The sequence below is a fragment of the Cetorhinus maximus genome, chromosome 16, assembly GCF_964194155.1.
Source record: "Cetorhinus maximus chromosome 16, sCetMax3.hap1.1, whole genome shotgun sequence".
NCBI classification, from domain to species: Eukaryota; Metazoa; Chordata; class Chondrichthyes; order Lamniformes; family Cetorhinidae; genus Cetorhinus; species Cetorhinus maximus.
The window spans coordinates 106203247-106228668 of record NC_135894.1 but is presented as its reverse complement, the minus strand read 5'-3'; the positions used below and the strand labels follow the sequence as shown (position 1 = coordinate 106228668).

Here is a 25422-nt window from a genome sequence, read left to right as displayed (position 1 = left end):
CTAAAAATGCTGGAAAAACTCAGCAGGTCTAGCAGCAACTGTGGAGAGAGAAACAGAGTTGACGTTCGATTCTGTATGACCCTTCTTCAGAGCTGACGAGAAGTGGAAATGTGCTGAAATTTATACTGTTTAAGGTGGGTGGGGCAGGGGGAGCTGGATAGAAAGCCAGCGATAGGTGGGAGAAAGGAGAGATTGACAAAGATGTCATAAACTAAAGGCCAAAGGGATTGTTGATAGTCGTGGTTAGTGTTAAAAAAGGTGCTGATAGTGGCATAAAGGTAAGGAAGTAGAATGTGATTATCGCAGAACAAGGGTAGCATTGTGTGAAAGAACAACATGGAACAAGTGACAAATGGCCCTGTAGGGGATGAGGTGGGGGGTGGGGGCAGTGGTGGGGAAAATAAGGATAGAAAATGGTATAGAAGGGGGAATAAAAAAGGGGATAAAACCATGGATAACTGAATAAGAATAAAAATAAAAATAAAGGGGTAAAAATAAAGGTGGAAAAAAGGGGTTTAAAACAAAGGGGTGGGGATGGAGGAGAGAGTTCATGATCTGAAGTTGTTGAACTCAATGTTAAGTCCGAAAGGCTGTAAAGTGCCTAATTGGAAGATGAGGTGCTGTTCCCCCAGTTTGTGTTGGGCTTCACTGGAACATTGTAGCAGGTCTTGTGGGCATGAGAGCAGGGTGGTGTGTTGAAATGGCAAGCGAAGGTCTCGGTCATGTTTGCGGACAGATTGGAGATGTCCCACAAAGCGGTCATATTCAAACCTGCTGACAAGGGCGGTGCTGTTATTGTCTGGTGTACTGACCTCTACCTTGCAGAGGCTGAGTGCCAACTCTCAGACATTTCTTTCTACCTCCCCCTGGACTATGACCCCACCACCGAACATCAAGCTATCGTTTCCACAACAGTCACTGACCTCATCTCCTCTGGAGATCTTCCCTCCACAGCTTCCAACCTCATAGTCTCCCAACCTCGGACAGCCCGCTTCTATCTCCTACCCAAAATCCACAAACAGGACTGCAGACCAATCGTGTCAGCCTGTTCCTGCCCCACGGAACTCATTTCTTCCTATCTTGACTCCGTTCTCTCTCCCTTTGTCCAGTCTCTTCCCACCTATATCCACGATTCCTCTGATGCCCTACATCACATCAACAACTTCCAGTTCCCTGGCCCTAACCGCCTCCTCTTCACCATGGGCATCCAATCCCTCTACACCAGGATGGTCTGACAGCTCTCCGCTTCTTCCTTGAACAAAGGCCCGAACAATCACCAGCCACCATCACTGTCCTCTGCCTGGCTGAACTTGTCATCTCACTGAACAATTTCTCCTTAAACTTGTCTCATTTCTTCCAAATAAAAGGTGTGGCTATGGGTACCCACATGGGTTCCAGTTATACCTGTCCCTTTATGGGGTATGTGGAACATTCCTTGTTCCAGTCCTACTCAGGCCCCCTCCCACAACTCCTTTTTCAGTACATTGATGACTGTTTCGGTGCTGCTTCATGTTCTCGTCTGGACCTGGAAAAATGTATCAATTTTGCTTCTAATTTCCAATCCTTTATCAACTTTCGCATGGTCTATCTGAGACAGTTCCCTTCCCTTCCTTGACATCTCTAGCCATTTCTGGTGATAGACTGTCCACCAATATTCATTACAAGCCCACCGACTCCCACAGCTACCTCGACTACAGCTCCTCACACCTTGCTTCCTGTCTTTCCCATTCTTTCAGTTCCTGCACCTCTATCGCATCTATTCCAATGATGCCACTTTCCAAAACGGCGCTTCTGACATGTCTTCCTTCTTCCTTTACCGAGGTTTTCCACCCACGATGGTTGTCAGGGCTGTCAGCCATGTCCGACCCATCTCCCACACCTCTGCCCTCACACCTTCCCTTCCCTCCCCAAACCCTGATAGGGTCTCCCTTGTCCTCAGTTTTCACCCCACCAGCCTCCGCATTCAAAGGATCATCCTCCGCCATTTCCGCCAACTCCAGCATGATGCCACCACCAAACACATCTCCCCCCTCACCCCCCCATCAGCATTCCGTAGGGACCGTTCCCTCCGGAACACCCTGGTCCACTCCTCCATCACCCCCAACATCTCATCCCCTTCCCATGGCACCTTCCCTTGCAATTACCCCTTTACCTCCTCCCTCCTCACCATCTAAGGGCCCAAACACTCCTTTCAGGTGAAGCAGTATTTCACTTACACTTCCCTCAATTTAGTCTACTGCATTCGCTGCTCCCAATGCAGTTTCCTCTACATTGGAGAGACCAAATGCAGACTGGATGACCGCTTTGCGGAACACCTTCGGTCTGTCCGCAAGCATGACCCAGACCTCCCTGTCGCTTGCCATTTCAACAGTCCACCCTGCTCTCATGCCCACATGTCCATCCTTGGCTTGCTGCATTGTTCCAGTGAAGCTCAACGCAAACTGGAGCAACTGCACCTCATCTCCCGACTAGGCACTTTACAGCCTTCCGGACTGAATATCGAGTTCAACAACTTCAGATCATGAACTCTCTCTTCCATCCTCACCCCTTTTTTAATCCCCTTTTTTCTACATTCTTTTTTTATCCACTTATTTTTATTTTTATTTATTTATCTGTGGTTTTATCCCCTTTTTTATCCCCTTTCTATCCCATTTTCTATCCTTTTTTTCCCCACCACCACCCCCTCTACCCACCCCATCCCCTACAGGGCCATTTGTTACTTGTTCCATGTTGTTATTTCACACAATGCTACCCTTGTTCTGCTATTATCACATTCTGATTCCCTATCTTTATGCCACTATCAGCACCTTTTTTTAGCACTAACCACGCCCATTAACAATCCCTTTGTCCTTTAGTTCGTGACATCTTTGTCCCAACCTATCGCTGGCTTTCTATCCAGCTCCACCTGTCCCACCCACCTTAAACAGTATAAATTTCATCACATTTCCACTTCTCTTCAGCCCTGAAGAAGGATCATATGGACTCAAAACATCAACTCTGTCTCCACAGATGCTGCTAGACCTGCTGAGTTTTTCGAGCATTTTCGGCTTTTGTCTGAGATTGATACCCTTCATTGAGATGCTGACGATAGCAAAGAAGGTGTTAATGTTGAGCCTGCATGGAGGACACAGATGAAAGAGGCTCATCTGAGATACTCATCTTCATCGCCCTGGAACCTTGTGGCTAGAAGGATCTCATGGGCACATCTGCCGCATCTGGACCATGATATGGCCTCTTCCTCTGGGGCCTCAACATCCTCGCCCTTATTGAGCTCCCTATTGACTTCCACCTCATCAGAGGAGGCATGCAGCTCCTCCATCTCTCCATGTAGCAACCCATCCCCCATTTGGAGTGCCAGGTTGTATAGAGCGCAGCAAATCATGATGATGTGGGACAGCCTCTGGGAAGAGTACTGGAGAGTGCTGCCTGACCAGTCTAGACATCTGAAATGCATCTTCAGTATGCCAATGATCTGCCCAATCAAGGATCATATTGTGAAATGAGCCACGTTGCACCTCTCCTCTGAAGCACTTTGCGGCTGCCGGATAGGTGTCATTAGCCATGTCTTTTGGGGGTAGCCTTTGTCACCCATACACTGAGGGCCCTCGAAGATCTGTGGCACCGGCGAGTGACTCAAGACGTAAGAGTCATGCGAGCTCCCGGGGTGCCTCGCGTAGATCTGTATAATCTGCTTCTAGTGATTGTGGATCAGCTGGACGTTAAGAGAGAGGCAGCCTTTTCTGTTGGTGAACATAGAAATATATGAATATGGAGCAGGAATAGGTCACTTGGCCCCTCAAGCCTGCTCCGCCGTTCAATAGTGGCTGCTGCCAGGGAGGTCTTAAAGCTGCTTGTGTGCAGTCGATGACAGCCTGCACCTGTGGGAATCCAGAGATCTCTGCAAATCCCACTGCTCTCACAGTCTGGCTGGCTTCATCCAGGGAGAGCTGGATGTAATCATGTGCCTTACTGAATAGGGCATCGGTAACCCCTCGGATGCATTTATGAGTGAAGGGTTGTGATATTCTGCAGAGGTCTCCAGTGGAGCCCTGGAACAAGCCATTTGCAAAAAAGTTGAGTGCAGCGATCACCTTTAGAGTCACTGGCTATGGATGGTCACCCAGGCCATGTGGCATCAGACCCTCCTGAAGAATGTGGCAGATGTGAGCCACCACATCCCTTGTCAAGCAAAGGCATCATGGCACTATCTCTTGCTCATCTGCAAGTATGAGAGGAGTTTTCGGTACACCCTGGATAGCACCAAACACCTCTGTGGAATTGGTCTCTCCTCCTCAGCTTCTGGGTTCATGGGGCCCTGCTGGCCAATGTTCCTCAGGGTGAGACTCTTCCCTTTCCCCTGCCTGACAACGATGGGACCCTCTTCTCCACCTCAGTTCTATGAGAGCCATGAAAAAGGCAATGTTGCCTGCTGCCTCCATTGTGCATTCCTCCTCGTCTGTGCTGGAATATTGAACAGAGACATAATTAAACATAACCCTGCAACAATCACCTTCCATTGCCAGGCTCGGGAGTCATTGTGCTGCCCTCAATCCAGGCTTCCCATCGCCAGATCATGCCTTGCAGCTGTTGCACAGCCATAAGGATCACCGGAAGATGTCTCCCAAACCTCGCCAATTTGATTGTCCCAGTCTATATAAAGATTATAGTCCCCCACAGTTATTACATTTCCTTTGTTACAAGCTCCAATAATTTCTTGTTTAGTGTTCTGTCCAACAGTATAAATACTGTTAGGGGAGCTATAAACTCCTCCCACCAGTGCTTTCTGACTCTTGCTATTTCTAATTTCTACCCGTATTGATTCTACTTCATGACCTTCTGAGGCCAGGTCCTTTTTCAATAATGTCCTGTTGTCACATTTTGCTACCAGAGCTAACCCTCCTCCTTTGTCATTCTGTCTGTTTTTCCAAAATATTGTGTACCCTGGAATATTTATTTCCCAACCTTGATCACCTTATAAACATGGGCGCAATTGTCTGTGCCTGCTGATATCGGGCGTGCTCGGCAACATAAGCGGACAATATGGCGAGAAGACCAAAAATCGGTTTCACGACATTGTGAAACCAGTTTGCAGTCATCTGCTCGGCCCAGCATTGGCATGCTGCATTTCCTGCCATCGGATGTCGGGAACATCATTGTAATACATAAACATGTCATCATAAGGCCAGCCCACCGGACTCATCCCCGCCGCTGGATCGTCCGTCCACATTGACGTGATTGCACGCAGACACGGTTCACAACAGCATGCACTTGGCAGGCTGCACTTTGAGGGGAACACAGAGGTGAGTACACAGTAACACTATGGAACACTTGCAAGGGACGCCTGTTGGACTTCAATGTTGCTGCATGTTAGAGGCGTGGGGGCAAGGGCCACCCTGCGGTTGAGGCGAATTAAGGGTGAGAGCAAGGGCTGCCCTGCGGCTGAAGTTAGTGCATAAGCACTTGAGGCATTGGGGGGTGGGAAGTGGCCACACATTAGGGACACCTTGTATAAAGTGACCATTCCTCTGCAGCTGAGACAGTTCAGACGCAGCCACATCGATATGATTGGAGTCGGGCCTCAAGCTTCTCTGCCCATTCAAGCAACGCAGAGGCATCAAAATACCACCAAGTGCTCCAGAGCTTTTCAGTCCTCGGGCATAGACTGTAAACTAATGAGCGTTTTAGTGGACTGCAAAACAGTTGGACAGGGCATGTTGTACACTCTCGTTGCTAAAGCTGGTCATGGAGCAGTCACTGGCAGAGGCGCTCACAGCCCCTGTGCAATGTCATCATCCCAGTTTGGACCAGTCTCCCCCATGGTTCAAGCTAACAGCGCAGCCTTGCAGTGCGGGTTAGGAGAATGCCTGTATCTGAGCTGAGAGCACAGCATACAGTCCAATGGGCAAAGCTGCTGCCAATCGGTCAGGTGGAGTGGGGCGGAGGTGGGTGGGGTTTCAGGCAGCCATGTAGCGCACTAAACTCTGGCCATCCAACTGGTGGCCAGCACTCTCCAGATGCCTTAAGGGACCTTCAGACTTAACCGAAAGAGGTTCTTAGTATATCCAAGCTAACCCATGCATCTCTCTCTTTCATCCTGCAAGAGGAGTACATCAGGAGCATGGAGCCTGGTGAACTAGCTGTTTGCCTCGTGGCGTACAGAGAGCAGAGACGACGGAGAAAAGAGCGACGGAGGTGCCAGAGGGAGGAGTATCCTCAGGAAGAAGAGGGGGCTGAGGATCCGGCACACGCTGCTGAAGATCCACAGCGAGCCGTCATTGGTCAACCTAGCTTGACCCAGAGTCTACAGACCCCGCCTTTCATAGCTGCAGACGACTGAGAACCAGCGTCGCCGAAGACTGTGCATGTCTAGGGAACTGGTCGGTCACATCTGCCAGCTACTGCAGGATTTGTGGCCAAGAGGACATGGAGAGCATCCACTGCCTGTGGCCATGAAAGTGACTGTGGCGGTCAATGTCTATGCCAGTAGCTCCTTTCAGGGTTCCACAGGTGACCTCTGTGGAATAGCACAAGCCTCTACCCACAAATGCATCCATGAGGTCATGGATGCCATCTTCGTGAAGGCATATAACTTTGTGCATTTCGCCCGGGACTAGGACAGCCAGGATGCAAGGGCCATTGGATTCGCACAGATTCGGGTTTCCCAAAGATGCAGGGTGTGATCGACTGCACTCCCGTGGCGCTCAGATCTCCGTCGCTACACATGGTGGACTAGACCAACCACAAGGGCATCTATTCGCTGAATGTGCAGCCGGTGTGTGACCATCAGAAACGCATCCTACAGGACTGCGCAATGTTTCCAGGGAGTGTGCACAACTCCTACATCATCAGTCGGTCACAAATCCCTGAGGTCTTCCAGGATCCACAGAGGCTGCAGGGTTGGCTCCTCGGGGACAAGGGGCTACCCACAGAGGACGTGGCTGATGACACCCGTGCAGCGGCCTCAGACTGCAGCAGAGCGACGCTATAATGAGGCTCATACTGCAGCTCACATCTTGGTGGAGCAGACCATCAGGATGCTGAAGATGAGGTTCCGGTGCCTGGAGCGGTCTGGTGGCTCCCTGCAATACAGTCCACAGAGGGTGTCACGCATCGTCGTCTGCTGTGCCCTTTACAACCTGGCGCTGCAACAGGGAGAGGAGCTGGCTGAGGAGGAGATGGAGGAGCTGGAGGTCTCCTCCAATGAGGAGTGCACCGATGGGGATGAGGGTGAGGAGGTCATTGAAGGTGGTGATGACGGGGATGAGGCCCTCGTACTGACCAGACGAGGCAGGTGCGCTCGGGAGGTCCTCATAGCTGCCTGATTTGTGGCGGATGATGACGACATGCGGTGAGGAGACCCCATAGATCCTCACATCGCATCTGTGAATGTTTGACTCCAGTCTGGCTTATGGCAGTGCACATACCCTCTGTGAGAACGCACCTGTCATGGAAATGCAGTGGAGACCCCAATAGTCACTCGATTGCAGGAGGATGATGACAGCATGCAGTGAGGACACTCCATAGATCTTCACATAACCTCTGAGAATGTCCAACTCCTGTCTGACTGAGGGCAGCTCACTTGCGCTCTATGATCAGGGCCATATCATGGGGATGCAGCCATGAAACTTTAAAAGCATCTGATCCTTTGTCCGCTTTCAGCACGTGACCCCTTCAGGAGCACAGCATCATGAGCCACACATGTGGAAGAGATGGGGGCCAGCCCCACTTTAAAGGTGCTGAGAGCACACAGAGGGAATGAGAGAACTCTGTGGCGCCTCCCCACAACATTCTGGCAGCAATGACCAGCACCGTCGAGGTGCAGGTATCACTAATATTTCCAGGGAGTGTGAGGCCGGACCATCACTGTGGTCTGAAGGCTGCACAAAGCACAGGGAAGAAGCCCTGGGCTGAGACATCTGCCTTTATATTGTGCAGAAAGGTTTCACATCTGAGTAACATGAACACTGCTCATCAGAACAAGGAGCCATAGGCAGAAACATAGAAACATAGAAACTAGGAGCAAGAGTAGGCCATTCGGCCCTTCGAGCCTGCTCCACCATTCATTATGAGCATGGCTGATCATCCAACTCAATAGCCTGCTCCCGCTTTCTCCCCATATCCTTTGATCCCTTTCGTCCCAAGAGCTATATCTAACTCCTTCTTGAAAACATACAATGCTTTGGCCTCAACTACTTTCTGTGGTAACGAATCCCACAGGCTCACCACTCTCTGGGTGAAGAAATTTCTCCTCATCTCAGTCCTAAATGGTCTACCCCATATCCTCAGACAGTGACCCCTGGTTCTGGACTCCCCCACCATTGGGAACATCCTTCCTGCATCTACCCTGCCTAGTCCTGTTAGAATTTTATAGGTTTCTATGAGATTCCCCCCTTATTCTTCTGAACTCCAGTAAATATAATTTTAACCAACTCAATCTCTCCTCATATGTCAGTCCCGCCATCCCAGGAATCAGTCGGGTAAACCTTTGCTGCACTCCCTCTATAGCAAGAACATCCTTCCTCAGATAAGGAGACCAAAACTGCACACAAAATTCCAGGTGTGGTCTCACCAAGGCCCTGTATAATTGCAGCAAGACATCCCTGTTCCTGTACTCGAATCCTCTCACTATGAAGACCAACATGCCATTTGCCTTCTTTACCGCCTGCTGCTCCTGTACACTTACCTTCAGCAACTGGTGTACGAGGACACCCAGGTCTCGTTGCACATTCCCCTCTCACAATTTATAGCCATTCAGGTAATAATCTGCCTTCCTGTTTTTGCTACCAAAGTGGAGAACCTCACATTTATCCACATTATACTGCATCTGCCATGCATTTGCCCACTCACTCAGCTTGTCCAAATCACACTGAAGCATCTCTGCATCCTCCTCACAGCTCACCCTCCCACCCAGCTTTGTGTCATCTGCAAATTTGGAGATATTACATTTAATTCCCTCATCTAAATCATTAATATATATTGTGAATAACTGGGGTCCCAGCACCGATCCCTGCGGTACCCCATTAGTCACTGCCTGCCATTCGGAAAAAGACCCGTTTATTCCTACTCTTTGTTTCCTGCCTGCCAACCAGTTTTCTATCCATCTCAACACACTACCCCCAATCCCATGCGCTTTAATTTTACACGCTAATCTCTAATGTGGGACTTTGTCGAAAGCCTTCTGAAAGTCCAAATAAACCACATCCACTGGCTCCCCCTCATCAACTCTACTATTTACGCCCTCGAAAAATTCCAATAGATTTGTCAAGCATGATTTCCCTTTCATAAACCCATGCTGACTCTGTCCGATTCTGCCACTGTTTTCCACGTGCTCCGCTATTAAATCTTTTATAATGGACTCTAGAATTTTCCCCACTACCGATGTCAGGCTGACTGGTCTATAATTCCCTGTTTTCTCTCTGCCTCCCTTTTTAAATAGTGGGGTTACATTAGCTACCCTCCAATCTGTAGGAACTGTTCCAGAGTCTATAGAATCTCAGAAGATGATCACCAATGCATCCACTATTTCTAGGGCCACTTCCATAAGTACTCATTTTTGTGATGACCTTGGCATCCTCTGGAGGGCTGAGAACTGGAGGGCCCCCTCCTGCTTTCAGGGTCCTGCTGTGTGGCAGTGGCACCCTCCTCAGATTGTGGAGTTGGAGCTGCTGAGATCACAGGAAGTGGGGATTTGGAATGGGCCGGACACTCCCGGAGTCACCTGGATGTATGACCCCGTGTGATGCACCTGCTAATCCTCCTCCCTTTGAGTGCCTGAGGGCCCCAGGCTCACTCCTTAAGGAGAAGGGGCAGCTGGAGTGAGGTCGGGCTGCCCGGAACCCCTCTTGCATACACATTGTTGGAGGCCAACTACGGTGTTGGCGATGGAGTTCAGCACGCACAGCAGTGCAGGAGTGATGTCCTGGACCAAGGTCTCCATGGCAGGCGCTATTCTACCAGTGTTGGCCTTGGTGAATGCCGGCGCTATCACCTCAGCATGAAAGCGAACGGACTCCTCCATCGTGCCTTGCAATCTGGGGAGTGCAGCACATATCCCTTCCTGATGTTCCCGAGCTTGCCTTTGCAGCTCCAGCAACCGTGACATGACCGTGTCCAGGGGCTCCTCATCTGACTCGAACTCAGCAAATTTCTGGCCTCCACTCGTTTTCCGAGTGCCAGACACCTGGGAAGTCCCTGCCTCCGCCTGCTGTGGATCAGACAGTGCGATGTGCTCACCAGAATGTGATCCCGAGGCTACTGTAAAGCTATGTCCAGTGAGGTATGTGTCTTTGCGTTGGTGGAGGGCATGGGTGAGCACTGTGATGGGACTTCAGGGAGGGTTTCAAGGGGTTCCTCTTCTGAGCTTCCCTCAGGGTTTGATCGGAGGCCCTGGGTTGTGGACTTTCTTGGCAGTTTCTCAGATGTGCCTGCAAAAGCAAGGGGAGATAATTAGTGCATGGCAGTGGCCTGTGAAACAGGACACATCACTCACAGCATGGTTGTCAGATGAATGTTGCACTGCTGGATCCTCACTTGGTAGAGCACCGCCGACCTCACCATCAGCCACAGGAACGGTCCAGACTCTCACTGGCCAGCTGGATGACTCTGTTTTCAAAGACCATGAGGCTCTTGATGTCGGGCATTCCTCCACCAGTCTGTGACCTCTCCCTCTTGTTGTGTGCCAGCTTTTCCTGCATGAATAGAGATAGAGAGAGTGTAAGCAGGATGCCTGCCAGGCCAGATGATAAGTATGCCTGGCCTGTGTGGGTGGTGAGTGATCCCATGGACGGGATGAGGACAATGATGGTGTGTGTGAGAGTGAATGGTGACTTACCCTTGAACTGGCAGTGAGTAAGGGCCCTGTGGATGTGTGATGGGTTTGAGAGTTGAGGGTGATTAGAAGAGTGACTTACCCTGGCAGAACGGAGGAGATAATTCATCCTCTTGCGGCACTGGGTGGCTATCCTCTTTTGCAGGGCGCTGGTGCTGACCACCACTGCCACAGCCTCCAGGTTAGTAATGTTGCTGCCCATCCTGGGGCCTGTCTGGGCGGGCCTACACTGTGTCCAAAAGGCACTCAAGGGACACGTCATTGAACCTGGGGGCTGCAGTCTTCTTGCCTTTTGTGGCCATGTGTTCCATGCAGCAGTCATGGGCTGGAAGCATTGAGAGGTGTGTGCACAGCTGTACTTTAAATATGGCATCCAGCGTGATGAAGTGGTGAGGTGATGACATGGCGGCTGAATGAGAGCCCGCCCGCCATGGAAACGACGTGCTTTCCAGGAATGTATAGTAATGTGGTGGGTTTGGGATGATATGGCATGAGAAGTCACCATTGTGGCCAGTAGGTAGAATGTCATTTTACCTGGCTGCTACAGCACTTAGTGCAAATCTGGGATGATTCCGCCCTATGGGGTTTAAACTAGATTTGCAGGGGGAGGGGAACCAGAGTGTTAGAGCAGATAGTGAGGTGGAGGAGGATAAAGGTCAAGCGAGGAATGCATGTATAGACAGAAATCAAGGGTCCGTACGTGATAGAAATGTTCTCAGGTGCATTTATTTCAATGCAAGGAGTATTGTCGGAAAGGCAGATGAGTTTAGGGCGTGGATTGGCATGTGGGATTACAACATTATTGCTATTAGTGAGATTTGGTTGCAGGAGGGGCAGGACTGGCAGCTCAATGTTCCGGGGTTCCGTTGTTTCAGACGTGATAGAGGGGGAGGGATGAAAGGGGGAGGAGTGGCATTACTAGTCAGGGAAAATATCACAGCTGTGCGTAGACAGGACAGCCCGGAGGGTTCGTCTACAGAGGCCATATGGGTGGAGCTGAGGAACGGGAAAGGTGTGACCACACCAATAGGGTTGTATTATAGATCGCCCAATAGTCAAAGAGAATTGGAGGAGCAAATCTGTAGAGAGATAGCAGACCGATGTAAGAAACAGAAAGTTGTGATAGTAGGAGATTTTAACTTTCCACATATTGACTAGGACTCCCATACTGTAAAAGGGCTGGATGGCTTGGAGTTTGTCAAATGTGTTCAGGAAAGTTTTCTAAATCAATATATAGAGGTACCAACGAGAGAGGATGCAATACTTGATCTCCTATTAGGGAACCAGACAGGTCAGGTGACAGAAGTATGTGTAGGCGAACATTTTGGGTCCAGTGACCACAATGTCATTAGTTTTAAGTTAATTATGGATAAGGATAGGTCTGGTCCTCGAGTTGAGATTCTAAATTGGAGAAAGGCCAATTTTGTGGAAATGAGAAAGGATCTAGGAAGAGTCGATTGGGATAAGTTGTTTTCTGGCAAGGATGTGTTCAGTAAATGGGAGGCATTCAAAGGCGAAATTTTGAGAGTGCAGAATTTGCATGTTCCTGTCAAGATTAAAGGCAAAGTTATCAGGCATAGGGAACCTTGGTTTTCAAGGGATATTGGCGATCTGGTTAAGAAGAAGAGAGAGGTGTATAGCAGGTATAGGCAACATGGAGCAAATGAGGTACTTGTAGAGTATAGAAAATGTAAGAAAATACTAAAGAAGGAAATCAGGAAGGCAATAAGAAGACATGAGGTTGCTTTGGCAGATAATGTGAAGGTAAACCCGAAGGGTTTCTACAAGTATATTAAGAGTAAAAGGATAGTAAGGGACACAATTGGTCCCCTTGAAGATCAGAGTGGTCGTCTATGTGTGGAGCCTCACAAGATGGGGGAGATCTTAAACAGTTTTTTTGCATCAGTATTTACTCAGGAAACTGGCATAGTGTATAAGGAAGGAAGGGAAACAAGCAGTAGTTTCATGGAACATATAGAGATTAAAGAGGAGGAGGTGCTTTCTGCCTTACAGCGAATAAAGGTAGATAAATCCCCCGGGCCTGACATGATATTCCCTCGGACATTGAGGGAGACTAGTGTAGAAATTGCAGGGGCCCTGGCAGAAATATTTAAAATGTCCTTAGCCAAGGGTGAGGTGCCGGAGGATTGGAGGGTAGCTCATGTTGTTCCGTTGTTTAAAAAAGGCTCCAAAAGTAAACTAGGTAATTACAGATTACAGGCCAGTGAGCCTGACGTTAGTAGTAGGTAAATTATTGGAAGGTTTTCTGAGAAATCGGATATACAATTATTTGGACAGCCAAGGGCTGATTAAGGATAGTCAGCATGGCTTTGTGCGTGGTAGGTCGTGTTTAACGAACCTTGCAGAGTTTTTCGAGGAGGTTACCAAGAAAGTAGATGAAGGAAAGGCTGTGGATGTTGTCTACATGGACTTTAGTAAGGCCTTTGACAAGGTCCCACGTGGGAGGTTAGTTCAGAAGGTTCACACACTTGATATCCATGGAGAGGTTGTAAACTGGATTCGAAATTGGCTGTGTGGGAGAAGACAGAGAGTGGTAGTGGATGATTGCTTCTCAGACTGGAGGTCTGTGACTAGTGGTGTGCCTCAGGGATCTGTGCTGGGACCATTGTTGTTTGTTGTCTATGTCAATGATCTGGATGATAATGTGGTAAATTGGATCAGCAAGTTTGCTGATGACACTAAGATTGGAGGCGTTGTGGACAGCGAGGAAGGCTTTCAAAGCTTGCAGAGGGATCTGGACCAACTGGAAAAATGGGCCAGAAAATGGCAGATGGAATTTAATGCAGAAAAGTGTGAGGTGTTACATTTTGGAAGGTCAAACCAAGGTAGGACATACACAGTAAATGGTGGGGCACTGAGGAGTGCGGAGGAATAAAGGGATCTGGGAGTTCAGATACATAATTCCCTGAAAGTGCTGTCACAGGTAGACAGGGTTGTAAAGAAAGCTTTTGGCATACTGGCCTTCATAAATCAAAGTATTGAGTATAGGAGTTGGGATGTTATGGTGAGGTTGTATAAGACATTGGTGAGGCCAACTTTGGAGTATTGTGTGCAGTTCTGGTCGCCTAACTACAGGAAGGATATCAGTAAGATTGAGAGAGTGCAGAGAAGATTTACTAGGATGTTGCCGGGTCTTCAGGAGTTGAGTTACAGGGAAAGATTAAACAGGTTAGGACTTTATTCCTTGGAGCGTAGAAGAATGAGGGGAGATTTGATAGAAGTTTACAAAATTATGAGGGGTATAGACAGAGTAAATGCGAGTAGGCTCTTTCCACTTAGATTAGGAGAGATAAACATGAGAGGACATGGCTTTAGGGTGAAAGGGGAAAGGTTTAGGGGGAACATTAGGGGGAACTTCTTTACTCAGAGAGAGGTGAGAGTGTGGAACGAGCTACCATCTGACGTGGTAAATGCAAGCTCACTCTTAAGTTTAAAGAATAAATTGGATAGATACATGGATGGGAGAGGTCTGGAGGGTTATGGACTGGGTGCAAGTCAATGGGACTAGTGGAATAATATTTCGGCACAGACTAGAAGGGCCGAATGACCTGTTTTTCTGTGCTGTAGTGTTCTGTCTCTGTAATGGCAATTAGGTTGAAATCATTCACTTCTATTTGTGTCACGACTTCATCCATCTTATCATAGATCTTTTGTGCATTCAGATAAAGAATCTTTAATTTCATTTTTTTACTTCTATCCCCTGCAGACCCTATTCACTGATGCACAATTTTTGTTAAACTCTCTGTCCCTTCCTGTCCCATATTGCTGTCTTCACCCACATCACTATACCGATCCCATACCTTGACCTTTCTCTTTGGATTTCCAAATCTCCCTTCACCTGAACCCACTCCCCCCACCTCCCTCACCACCCTGTTAGTTTAAAACCCTGTCCACAGCCCTAGCTATACAATTGGCCAGGGCACTGGTCCCAGCCTGGTTCAAGTGGAACCCATCCCAACGGAATAGCTCACTCTTCCCTGAGTACCAGTGTCCCGTGAATCGAAACACCTTCTGCCCACATCACTCTTTGAGCCATATATTTCATTCTCTAACCTACTTGACCCTATGCCAGTTGGTGTGTGGCTTGGGTAACCTTTGATGTTCTGTGTGTTAATTTGGACCCTAAGTCCTCAAATTCGCTTAGCAGAACATGATTCCTGGTTCTACCCATGTTATTGGCTCCCACATTGTCTATGACAACTGGATCCCCTCCAGTCCAAATTCCTCTCCAGCCATGAGGAGATGTCCTTAACCCTGGCACCAGGCAGGCAACACAACTTTCGGAGCTCCCTGTCGTGGCTGGGGAGAACAGTATCTATCCTCCTAATTATACTGTCTCCTATCACTACCACATTCCTCTTCGCTCCATCCACTTGAAGGATGCCATGGCCAGTCCGCTCATCTACCCTGCAGTCCTTCTCCTCATCCGTACAGGTAGCAGGCACCTCATACCTGTTGGACAAAGTCAGGGAGCTGAGGCTCCTCCATCACTACATGCTGATTGCCCATTTTTACCTGACTCACAGTCACACGCTGCTGTCCTTGGTCATTGACCAGCTCTAAAGTTTTGCCTAACCTAAGGAGTGTGACTGCATCCTGGAACAAAGTGTCCAGGTAACTCTCCCCTTCCCTGATACCCTGCAATGTCTGCAACGCCAACTCCAGCTCAGCAACTCTAAGCTGAAGTTGCCTAAGATGCAGACACTTACTGCACATCTGGTTGTCCAGGATTGCAGTTCATTCCACAGATTTCCATATGCTGCAGTTACAGCCCACCACCAGCCCTGCCATTTCTGTCCAACCTTATTTATTTAATTAGTCAATTAGTTTATAACTTAAAGTTATAGAAAGTTGCACTCACCTAGCTTGGCGACAAAAGAAGAAAACTCACCAACCACTGAAGGCTGAATAAAAAGTGGAAAAAGGAGCACCTGCCCCTCTGCACCAAATTCCCACCTGAACCAAATTCCCAACTACACCCTCTGTCTACATCCCACGCCCGGTGTGATCTCCTCTTCGTGCGTCCCCTTACTCTGTACAGCAAATAATTAGGGAGGCAAATGGAATGTTGGCCTTTTTTGAAAGGGGGATGGAGTATAAAAGTAGGGAAGTCTTGCTACAACTGTACAGAGCATTGGTGAGACAGCACCTGGAATAATGTACAGTATTGGTCTCCTTACTTAAGGAAGGGTGTACTGGCATTGGAAGCAGTTCAGAGAAGGTTCACTAAGCTGGTTCCTGGGATGAAGGGAAAACTCAGCAGGTCTAACAACATCTCTGGAGAGAAAGATAGAATTAATGTTTCGAGTCCATATGACTCTTCTTCAGAGCCTTGAAAGATTTCTCAAAACGTTAACTCCGTCTTTCTCTCCACAGATGCTGTTAGACCTGCTGAGGTTTCAGATTTCCAGCATCCGCAGTATTTTGCTTTTACCTGGGATGAAGGGGTTGTCTTATGAGGAAAGGTTGAGCAGGTTAGGCCTCTGCTCATTATAGTTGATAAGAATGGGAAATAATCTCATTGAAACATATCAGATTCTGAGGGGGCTTGACAGGGTAGATGCTGAAAGGACGTTTCCTCTCATGGTGGAACCTAGAACTATGGGGCAAAGTTTAAAAATAAAGGGTCTCCCATTTAAGATAGAGATCAGGAGGACTTTCCTTTCTCCGAGGCTCATTAATCTGGGGAATTCTCTTCCACAGAGAGAAATGGAGGCTGGGTCAGTGAATATGTTCAAGGCTGAATCTAATAGATTTTTAATTGACAAGGGAGTCAAGCCTTATGGGAGCAGGCAGGAAGGTGGAGTTTAAGCCACAATAATATCAGCCATGATCTTATTAAATGGTGGAGCAGGCTTAAAGGGCCAAATGGCCTACTCCTGCTCCTATTTCTTATGATCTTATGATAAACATTTATAAAACACTTGCTCAGCGCTAGATTATTTTTGTGCTTTTCTTAATTAATGGGGTGTAGACATCGAGGCCAACATTTATTGACCAACCCTAATTTCCCTTGAGAAGTAGTATGGAGTATTGTGTCCACTTCTGGACTTCAAACTTCAGGAAGGATGTCAAAGCCTTTGAGAGGGTGCCGAAGGGATGAACTAGAATTGTACCAGGAATGAAAGGATTTTGACAATCAGAAAGTTATTTTCCTTAGAGCAGAAATGGGTAAGGGCAGAGTTAATAGAGCTATTCAAAGTATGGAAATAGTTTTGATAAAGTAAATAAAGACAAATTGTTTCCACTGGCACAGATTTAATGTAATTAGCAAAAGAACTAGAGGCATTGTGAGGAAAACTATTATTACAAAGCGAGTTGTTGTGATCTGGAACGCGCTGCCTGAAATGATAGTGGAAACAGATTCAATTGTAACTTTCTAAAGGAAATTAGATAAATAGTTGAAGGGGTAATGTGGGCCGAAAGGCCTCCTCTGTGCTGTATCATTCTATGATTCAATTATTCTATGAATGATGGAGCTGTGGGGCTTCTGCCTGAAATTCCCCATACTGAGGGTCCTTCTATCTCAACGTCTGCGTCACTTAGGCTTGGTGCTTTGCCTGCAACTAACAAGCTGGTTCCCTTCTTGTCCTTTTTCCAGTTGATAGATTCTTTAACTCACTTTCTGTGGCATTAGATGCTCCTTTTCACAGAAATCACAATGCAGAAGGGGGCCATTTGGCCCTTCATATCTGCCCCAGCTCTCCAAATGAGCAATTCACTTAGTGCCATTTTTCCACCCTCTCCCTGTAACCCTGCACATTCTTCACTTTCAGATAAAGTCCAATTTTCTTCCATTTCCTGTTAAACAACTTTGTCTCTTTATCTATATTCTGCCTTTAAATGTTGCACTTGTGGCCAAACTCCACTTTCTTCCGGCCTGTGAGGTTTCCAACCTCCAAAGATATCATGAGCTTGTTTTGCTTTGCTTCTTTCTTTTCCTACTGGCTCTGCACTTACCTAATTGTTTTTTTTTCATTTTGATGAAAAATTAACTCTGTTTCTCTCCACAGATGTAGCAGACCTGCTGAACATTTCGAGCATTTTCTATTTTCATTTCTCATCTATTGCACTTCATCTGCAGCCAACCAGAATTATGCTAAACAATGGGATTTCTGGCTGAACATGTATCTGTTTCTAAGGAGATTGGTGCACATAAATCCTGCCCTGCTACATAGGAAAGACACTGGAATTTCAGGCCCATGAAGCAGAACTGTCTGATAAAGATTGTTTTCATATTTTTAGGAAGATATATCAGACCAGACTTAAACTTCCCTCCCAGTATCCCACGGAGGGTTGGTGGGACCAAGGATTATGAACATGATGCTCCCTTATCATCCTGTGGGATATTCCAGTCTAGACTAATGGGTAAGTTTAAGATGCTGTAGTTCATAGATTTCAGAATCTGGCATTTTTGGCTCAGTCATCCAATTTGAACCTTATTGCCAGTTGCAAATGACAGTATTTTTCTATGTCAGGCCAAGTCTACATTTGGGTAATTAAAGCCCCCCATTATAACTACTCTATAATACCTGCATCTCTCTGTAATTTCCCTGCAGATTTGTTCTACATCCTTCTCACTATTGCCAGTCTATAGACTACACCGAGCAATGTGATTGCATCCTTTTTGTTCCTTAGCTCTAGCCAAATTGATTCTGTCCTTGAACCCTCTGGGACATCCTCTTTCTCCAGCACTGCAATGCTCTCCTTAACCAATACCGCCACCCCTCCTCCTTTCCTATCTTTTCTGAACACTTTGTACCCAGGAATATTTAACCCCCAGTTCAGCCCTTCCTTGAGCCAGGTCTCTGTTATCGCCACAATATCATATTTCCACATGGCAATCTGCACCTGTAACTCCCCAATCTTATTTACTATACTCCGTGTATTCACATACATGCATAGTAACCCTGATTTGGTTTTTGTTACTTTCTCCCTTACCCCGACTTTACCTATTAACTTACTATTCTCTGTACTGGTGCTATCTGTCCCTCCCAGTATTTTGTGCACCCTGGTCTTCCTCTCTAATATTTTCTCTTGGTTCCCACACCCCTGCTGAGTTAGTTTAAAGCCCTCCCAACAGCATTGGCAAAGCACCACGCAAGGCACTCAGTTTCAGTTCTGTTCAGGTGCAACCCGTCCGACTTGTACAGGTGCCATCTCCCCCAGAGGCAGTCCCAGTGTCTCAGGAATCTATAGCCCTCCCTCCTGCACCATCTTTCCAGCCACGCATTCATCTGCCTTATCCTCCATCTCTGTACTTACTGGCACGTGGCACTGGGAGCAATCCGGAGGTTACTACATTAGAGGTCCAGCTTGCTAATTTTCTACCTAGCTCCCTAAATTCTGATTGCAGGACCACATCCCCCTTCCTACCTAAGTCATTGGTCCTAGTATGGATCACGACCTCTGGCTGATCACCCTCCCCCAAAAGAATATCCTGTAGCCGCTCTGTGACATCCTTGACCCTGGCACCAAGGAGGCAACACACCATCCTGGAGTCACGTCTACAGCCACAGAAATGCTTGTCTGTTCCCCTAACCAATGAATCCCCTATCACTATAGCTCTTCCTTTCTTCTTCCTCCCTCCTATACAGCTCATGCTGCCACAAACTTGGTTCTGAATGCGCTCCTCTGAGGAACCAGCTCCCTCACCAAGTTCCAAAACAGAAAACCGATTTGATAGCGGGACCCCAGGGGACTACCTGCCTACTTCTCTTGGACTGCCTGGTGCTCACTCATTCCCTCTCTGTCTCCAGGCCCTTTCGCTACTTCTCTGAATGTGGTATCCATGTAGCTCTCAGCCTCGCGGAAGCACCACACTGACTCCAGCCGCCTCTCGAGCTCTGAAACCCGGAGCTCAAGTTTCTGCAGCTGACAGGACTTTCTGCACATGTGGTCAACGAGGACACCGGCTGGGTCATTGAATATATTCAAGGCTCAGTTAGACAGATTTTTGATCTACAAGGGAGTCAAAAGTTATGGGGGCCAACAGGAAAGTGGAGTAGAGGCCACTATTCACCCATGATCTTATTGAATAACAGAGCAGGCTCAAGGGGCCAAATGGTCTACTCCTGCTCATTTCTTATGATCATTGGTCCCGAAACGCTTTCTAGCCAATGAAGTACTTTTTGAAGTGTAGTCACTGTTGGAATATAGGAATCGCAGCAACTAATTTGCACACAGCAAAATTCCACAAATAGCAATGTGATTAAAGAGTCATGACAACACAGAAGGAGGCCATTTAGCCCAAGTCAATTCCTGCTTTCCTTTGAGCAACCCAGTCAGTCCCATTCCAAGGTAATCTGTTTTTGTGATGTTGATTGAGGGATAAATAATGGCCAGGGCACCTTGGATCAGTCTCATGTTCTTCTTCGGAACAGTAACACAGGACCGTTAACACTCATTTGAGTAGCAGATGTGGATCTTATCCAAAGGACAGCACCGCCGACTGTGCAGTACTTCCTCAATGCTGCATTGGAGTGTCAGTCTAAATTATGTGCCTGAGTCTCTGGGACAGAACTTGGAATCCACAATATCTGGTTCTGGGAGGGTGCTACCCACCGAGCCATGGCTGACTTGCCTCAGTTATGCCCCAGCTGGAGTACTGTAGCCAATTTGGGGCACCAGACTTTAAGAGAGGCTGTAGGGGAGCTTTACTAGAGTTGTACCAGGAATGAGGGACTTCATTTATGCGGAGAGACAGGAAGAGATGCATTGTTCTCCTTAGGGCAGAGAAGTTTAAGTGGATATTTAATGAAGATTCCAAGATCATGAGGATTTTTGATAGAGTGAATAAGGAGAAAATGTTTCCAGTGTCAGGTGAGTCAGCAACCATGGAATGGATTTCAGGTAAAAGCAAAAAACTGCAGATGCTGGAAATCCAAAACAAAAATAAAAATACCTGGAAAAACTCAGCAGGTCTGACAGGTCGAGTCATACGGACTCGAAACATTAACTGTGTTCCTCTCCGCAGATGCTGTCAGACCTGCTGAGTTTTTCCAGGTATTTTTATTTTTGTAATGGATTTCAGGTGATTGGCAAAAGGACCAGATGTAACATGAGGAAATGTTTTTAGAGACCATGTTGTTGTGATCAGGAGTGTGCTGCCTGAAAGAGCAGTGGGAGCACATTCAAAAGTAATTTTCCAAAGGAAATTGCATAATTACTTGAAGAGGGAAATATTTGCAGAATTATGGAGAAAGAGCAGAGCAATGGGACTAATTGAATAACTCTTTCAAAGAGTCGGCACAGGCACAATAGGCCGAATGCCCTCCTTCTGTGCTGTAAAATGTTATGATTTTATGTGGATCAATATGAATTTCTACATTTATGTTTCAAAATGTAGCTGAGATATATTTTTAAGTTCCAGACTAAGGAACTGCTCTTTTTATTTTGTAACTAGGTGAAGCAATTCAAGAGAAGGAACTGATGATCCAATGTGTATACTCCTCTCCTGCTTTGCGATGTGTTCAGACTGCTCACTATGTTCTGAAAGGTAGGTTTGTGTGACAATACCATCTGCAAAATGCACTTTTTAAATATCTCAAAACCAAGTGACTGCACAGGTATAGTTTCTGCTTGCAGCACCCTCTCTCCCTGTAGGAACACTCAATGGCTTGGTGGCTCCCATGTGCACAGGGATACTATCTGACATTTATCCAGATAACAGCACATAAAGTTATAGAGTTATACAGCACAGAAACAGGCCCTTCGGCCCATCGTATCTGTGCCAGCCATCAAGCCCCTATCTATTCTAATCCCATTTTCCAGCACTTGGCCTGTAGCTCTGTACGCTATAGCACTTCAAGTGTTCATCCAAATACTTCTTAAATGTTGTGAGGGTTCCTGCCTCTACCGCCCCCTCAGGCAGTGTGTTCCAGATTCCAACCACCCTCTGGGTGAAAAGAATTTTCCTCAAATGCCCTCTAAACCTCCTGCCCCTTACCTTAAATATATGCCCCTTGGTTATTGACGCCTCCACTGAGGGGAACCGTTTCTTCCTATCTATGTCCCTCATAATTTTGTATACCTCTATCAGGTCCCCCCTCAGCCTTCACATGGCTTGTAAGATTCCTGTTCTTGATAGCCAGGAGCATCCAATCTGTCAGAGATGGTAGGATGATCTGGATTCTGCTAGTGAGCCAGTTAATGGTGAACTATCAACTCCTATCCACCTGGGTAGCTCACCATTTATTACATTTATGTTCTCTCCCAGTAATATTATAGCTGGAAATTCACCTGACCTGAGCCAAGTTTCTGTAATCATTATAACATTCTATCTCTCCATTCAATTCATGCCTCTTGTTCCTCAAGCATTATATTTAAAGATTTGTACAATAACTTGTAAACAAACTCCCTGACCCATGCACATTATTCTTAGGACTCTTTTCCCCTCTGTTTCATATTCTATTCTTTCTTTCACTATCCCTCAGCCTAACCTCATTGCTCTCAGCTGTAATGCTCTCCTTACAAACTTGTGTTAAGTATTTTAATCTGCTTTGCTATTTCACTGATTTTTGCAGAGTAATGTTCCACTCTCCCAGCAGGATTCTGCATGTCCAGAGCAGGGTAATGTCCCACTCTCCTAGCAGCAGAATTGATTAGAAATAGCACGTAAACAACATGAGGGATTATTTAAAAGGAAGAAAAGTTGATATCTGTCTTCATGTATGTGAAAGATGGAGTGTGACTTGGATAGAGTGAGCATCTGGGAGGTTGGTGAGTGAGAGAGTTCAGGGAAGAGGGGAAGGAGGTGTTCCTTTCTTTTTCTACCTTTTTCAGCCTCCATTATTTGGTTTTCAATTCAGTACAGGGAAAGAAGCTGATTGGTGAGTAACTGGTAAATTCACCTTTGAAATGCAGCAGTCAAATAAACTCCCTTTCCTTGACGCACTAGTTGAGAAATCTGCCGGGAAGTTCTCTACCACCATCTTCCGCAAGCCTACCTTCACTGGTCAATACACACGTTGGGATTCTTACAGTTCTACACACTATAAGATTGGTCTTATCGGTAAACTTTCATATAGGGTCTGAACCATTTGCTCACCATGCTAGCTTGAGGCTGAAATAGGGCACTTCAATGGCATTCTACGGGATAATGGCTACCCTAATCAGATCATTTTGTGCTACATATCACACAAATTCATGAATGGGCTTAAGACCATCACTTTTGGCCCTGAAAAGTATCCAGTCTACCTCAGATTACCCTGGAGGGGCAAGGTATCTCAAAAATTTGAGCAACAGGTGAAGCAAGCTGTTTCACACTGCTACTATGCAGTAGCAACATGGGTGGTATTTGCCACTAACAGGATGCTAACGTCAAGCCAAAAAGACATTCTGCCTATCACACAAATGAGTAATGTGGTATATGAATTTCAGTGCCAGTGTGATATGTTATGTTATGTTATGTTATGGCAGGTGATAATTGCCGGGCTGACCAAATCCCAAAGGGAAACTTGGCCAAACTATCACAACAATTTGCAATTTGTATTGTTATTACAAGAAGGCATGTTCACTGAAGTCAGAAATAAAGATTCCACTACCACTTTTGGAGATTTTAAATATTAAACTTAAACATACAAGTTTACAGTTACAGTTATTTAGTCTTACAATATTTCCCAAAAGATTTCTACTTAGCTTGACTCCCAAATATACACCCTTTTCCAGGCAACAGTCCAAATAGATTCTTAATCTGTAACACATCCAATAATATTACCGCAAGCTTCCCTTTCCCTAGACGATGGAAATCCAAGGTTTGTAACAAAACAAGGATTTCTGGAACAAAGAAGCACTTCTCTGCAGTGGCTAGAGGCTGTTTTTCACAGGTCTGTCTTCGCACAGCCCACCTTTCGAGATCTCACATGGCCACTCCCCTCATACAGCTTTCAATCTTACCTTAAATATATTTGCTCCCCTTTTATCTCTAAACCCATTGTTCTAAGCTTTCTTTGGAATTTCCTTTCCCAGGGTATAAAAGCCTTTCATGTTGTCAGTATGGCCAGTACTTCAGGAAAAGTAAACTGAATAACTTTGCCTTATTTATTTACGATTTTGACTGGTTGTAAAACTTCTAGTTATGCCTCTTTGAAATTCAACAGCGAACAATTCACTTCTCACTTTTCTCCTAATGCAAATTCCATTCATACTGTATCTACTGGGATCTCATCTTAACTCGCCTATCCCCATTTCAAAATGCTTGCTTTAACACTTAACCCCTTTAATAATATAAACCTTCAGTCTAATTAAATTAGTCACACACACATACACAACCTAGACACAGCCCCTCCCTCACCAGTGACATTAGGAAAAATGATATTCTCTTTACAGATGCTAGGTATGTAGGCTGTACGTCCCAAAGACTGGTGGATCGTATCAAACAGCATGTCCCAGCTGCTGTTTGCACTGGCAAGCTACAGACCATATCCAATCAGCCTGTTCTTGCAAAACTCAAACACAACACAGTGTCCAACATTAGGTATGATTCCATGATTGGATAACATTTGCTAAATAACCCTCAGTGTGCTAAAAATTACGCTGACAACCAATTTAAGATTGTCAGTCAGGCTCACAGTTTGGCATATTTGCGTGTATTGGAAGCTACATGTATTACTGCACAGGGCCCTGTTCTTTGCAGACAGAAAGAACATGTACACACATTGTGCATGTTTCAGCTAAACAAAATAAGTGACAGCCATTCACTGACTCATTCCTCAGGGCAATCCCTTGACCAATCATAGTCAAAATACGTGGTTTAAACTTCAAACAATGCTTGGCAGTTAACTGCCAGTCACTATCAATTGGTGCATTCCCCATGGCACTGCCTTTACCAATCAAAGTCCACTTTCCAACCAATCAGCACTCTCTTCTCATACAGTATAAATTGTTGCTTTCCCCTTGCATTGGTATTCTTGTAAAGTGTCCTGATTAGTGCAAGATGAAAAGCTTCGACATTTCTCTTCTCAGCAAAACTGGCAAGTTATTCTACTTATAATAAATACTTTGTAAAGTTAAGGTATGGCAGAGCAGCTTGGCCAAGTGGAATGTACATCCTGTGGCATGTGGGATGTCATGGGCGCAACATGTGTCCCAGGCAAACACATCTGCAGGAAGTGTCATTGGCTACAGAAGCTTGAGCTCCAGGTTTCAGAACTCGACTGGCAGCTGGAGTCTTTGTGGTGCATCCACAAGGCTTAGTGGATAGCATTTTTAGGGCGGTGGTCACATCGCAGGTTAGGAGCATGCAGACAGAGAGGGAATGGGTGACCACCAGGCAGTTTAAAGAACCAAGCAGGTAGTGCAGAGGTACCCTGAGTCGATCTTGCTTGCTAACCGGTTTTCCATTTTGGATACTAGTGAGGGCAATGGTTCCTCAGAGGAGTGCAGCAAGAGCCCAGTCCTTGGCACCACGAGTGGCTCAGCTGCACAGGAGGGGAGAAAGAAGAGTGGAAGAATAATAGTGACAGGGGAAGTGTTAATTCGGGGAATAGGCAGGCATTTCTGCAGTCATAGACGTGACTCCAGGATGGTATGTTGCCTCTATGGTGCCAGGGTCAAAGATGTCACAGGGCAGC

The 25422-nt window shown here is 46.5% G+C and overlaps 1 protein-coding gene across 1 annotated transcript in view; it reads left to right on the top strand.

Moving 5' to 3' along the window:
• Positions 1-25422, top strand: part of LOC144691915 (ubiquitin-associated and SH3 domain-containing protein A-like) — a 231439-nt gene that overhangs the window by 157842 nt on the left and 48175 nt on the right. Inside the window, exons 9-10 of the mRNA XM_078560489.1 lie at positions 18095-18217; positions 21255-21347. Coding sequence (XP_078416615.1) covers positions 18095-18217; positions 21255-21347 — 216 coding nt within the window. The remainder of the gene's footprint in view (positions 1-18094; positions 18218-21254; positions 21348-25422) is intronic.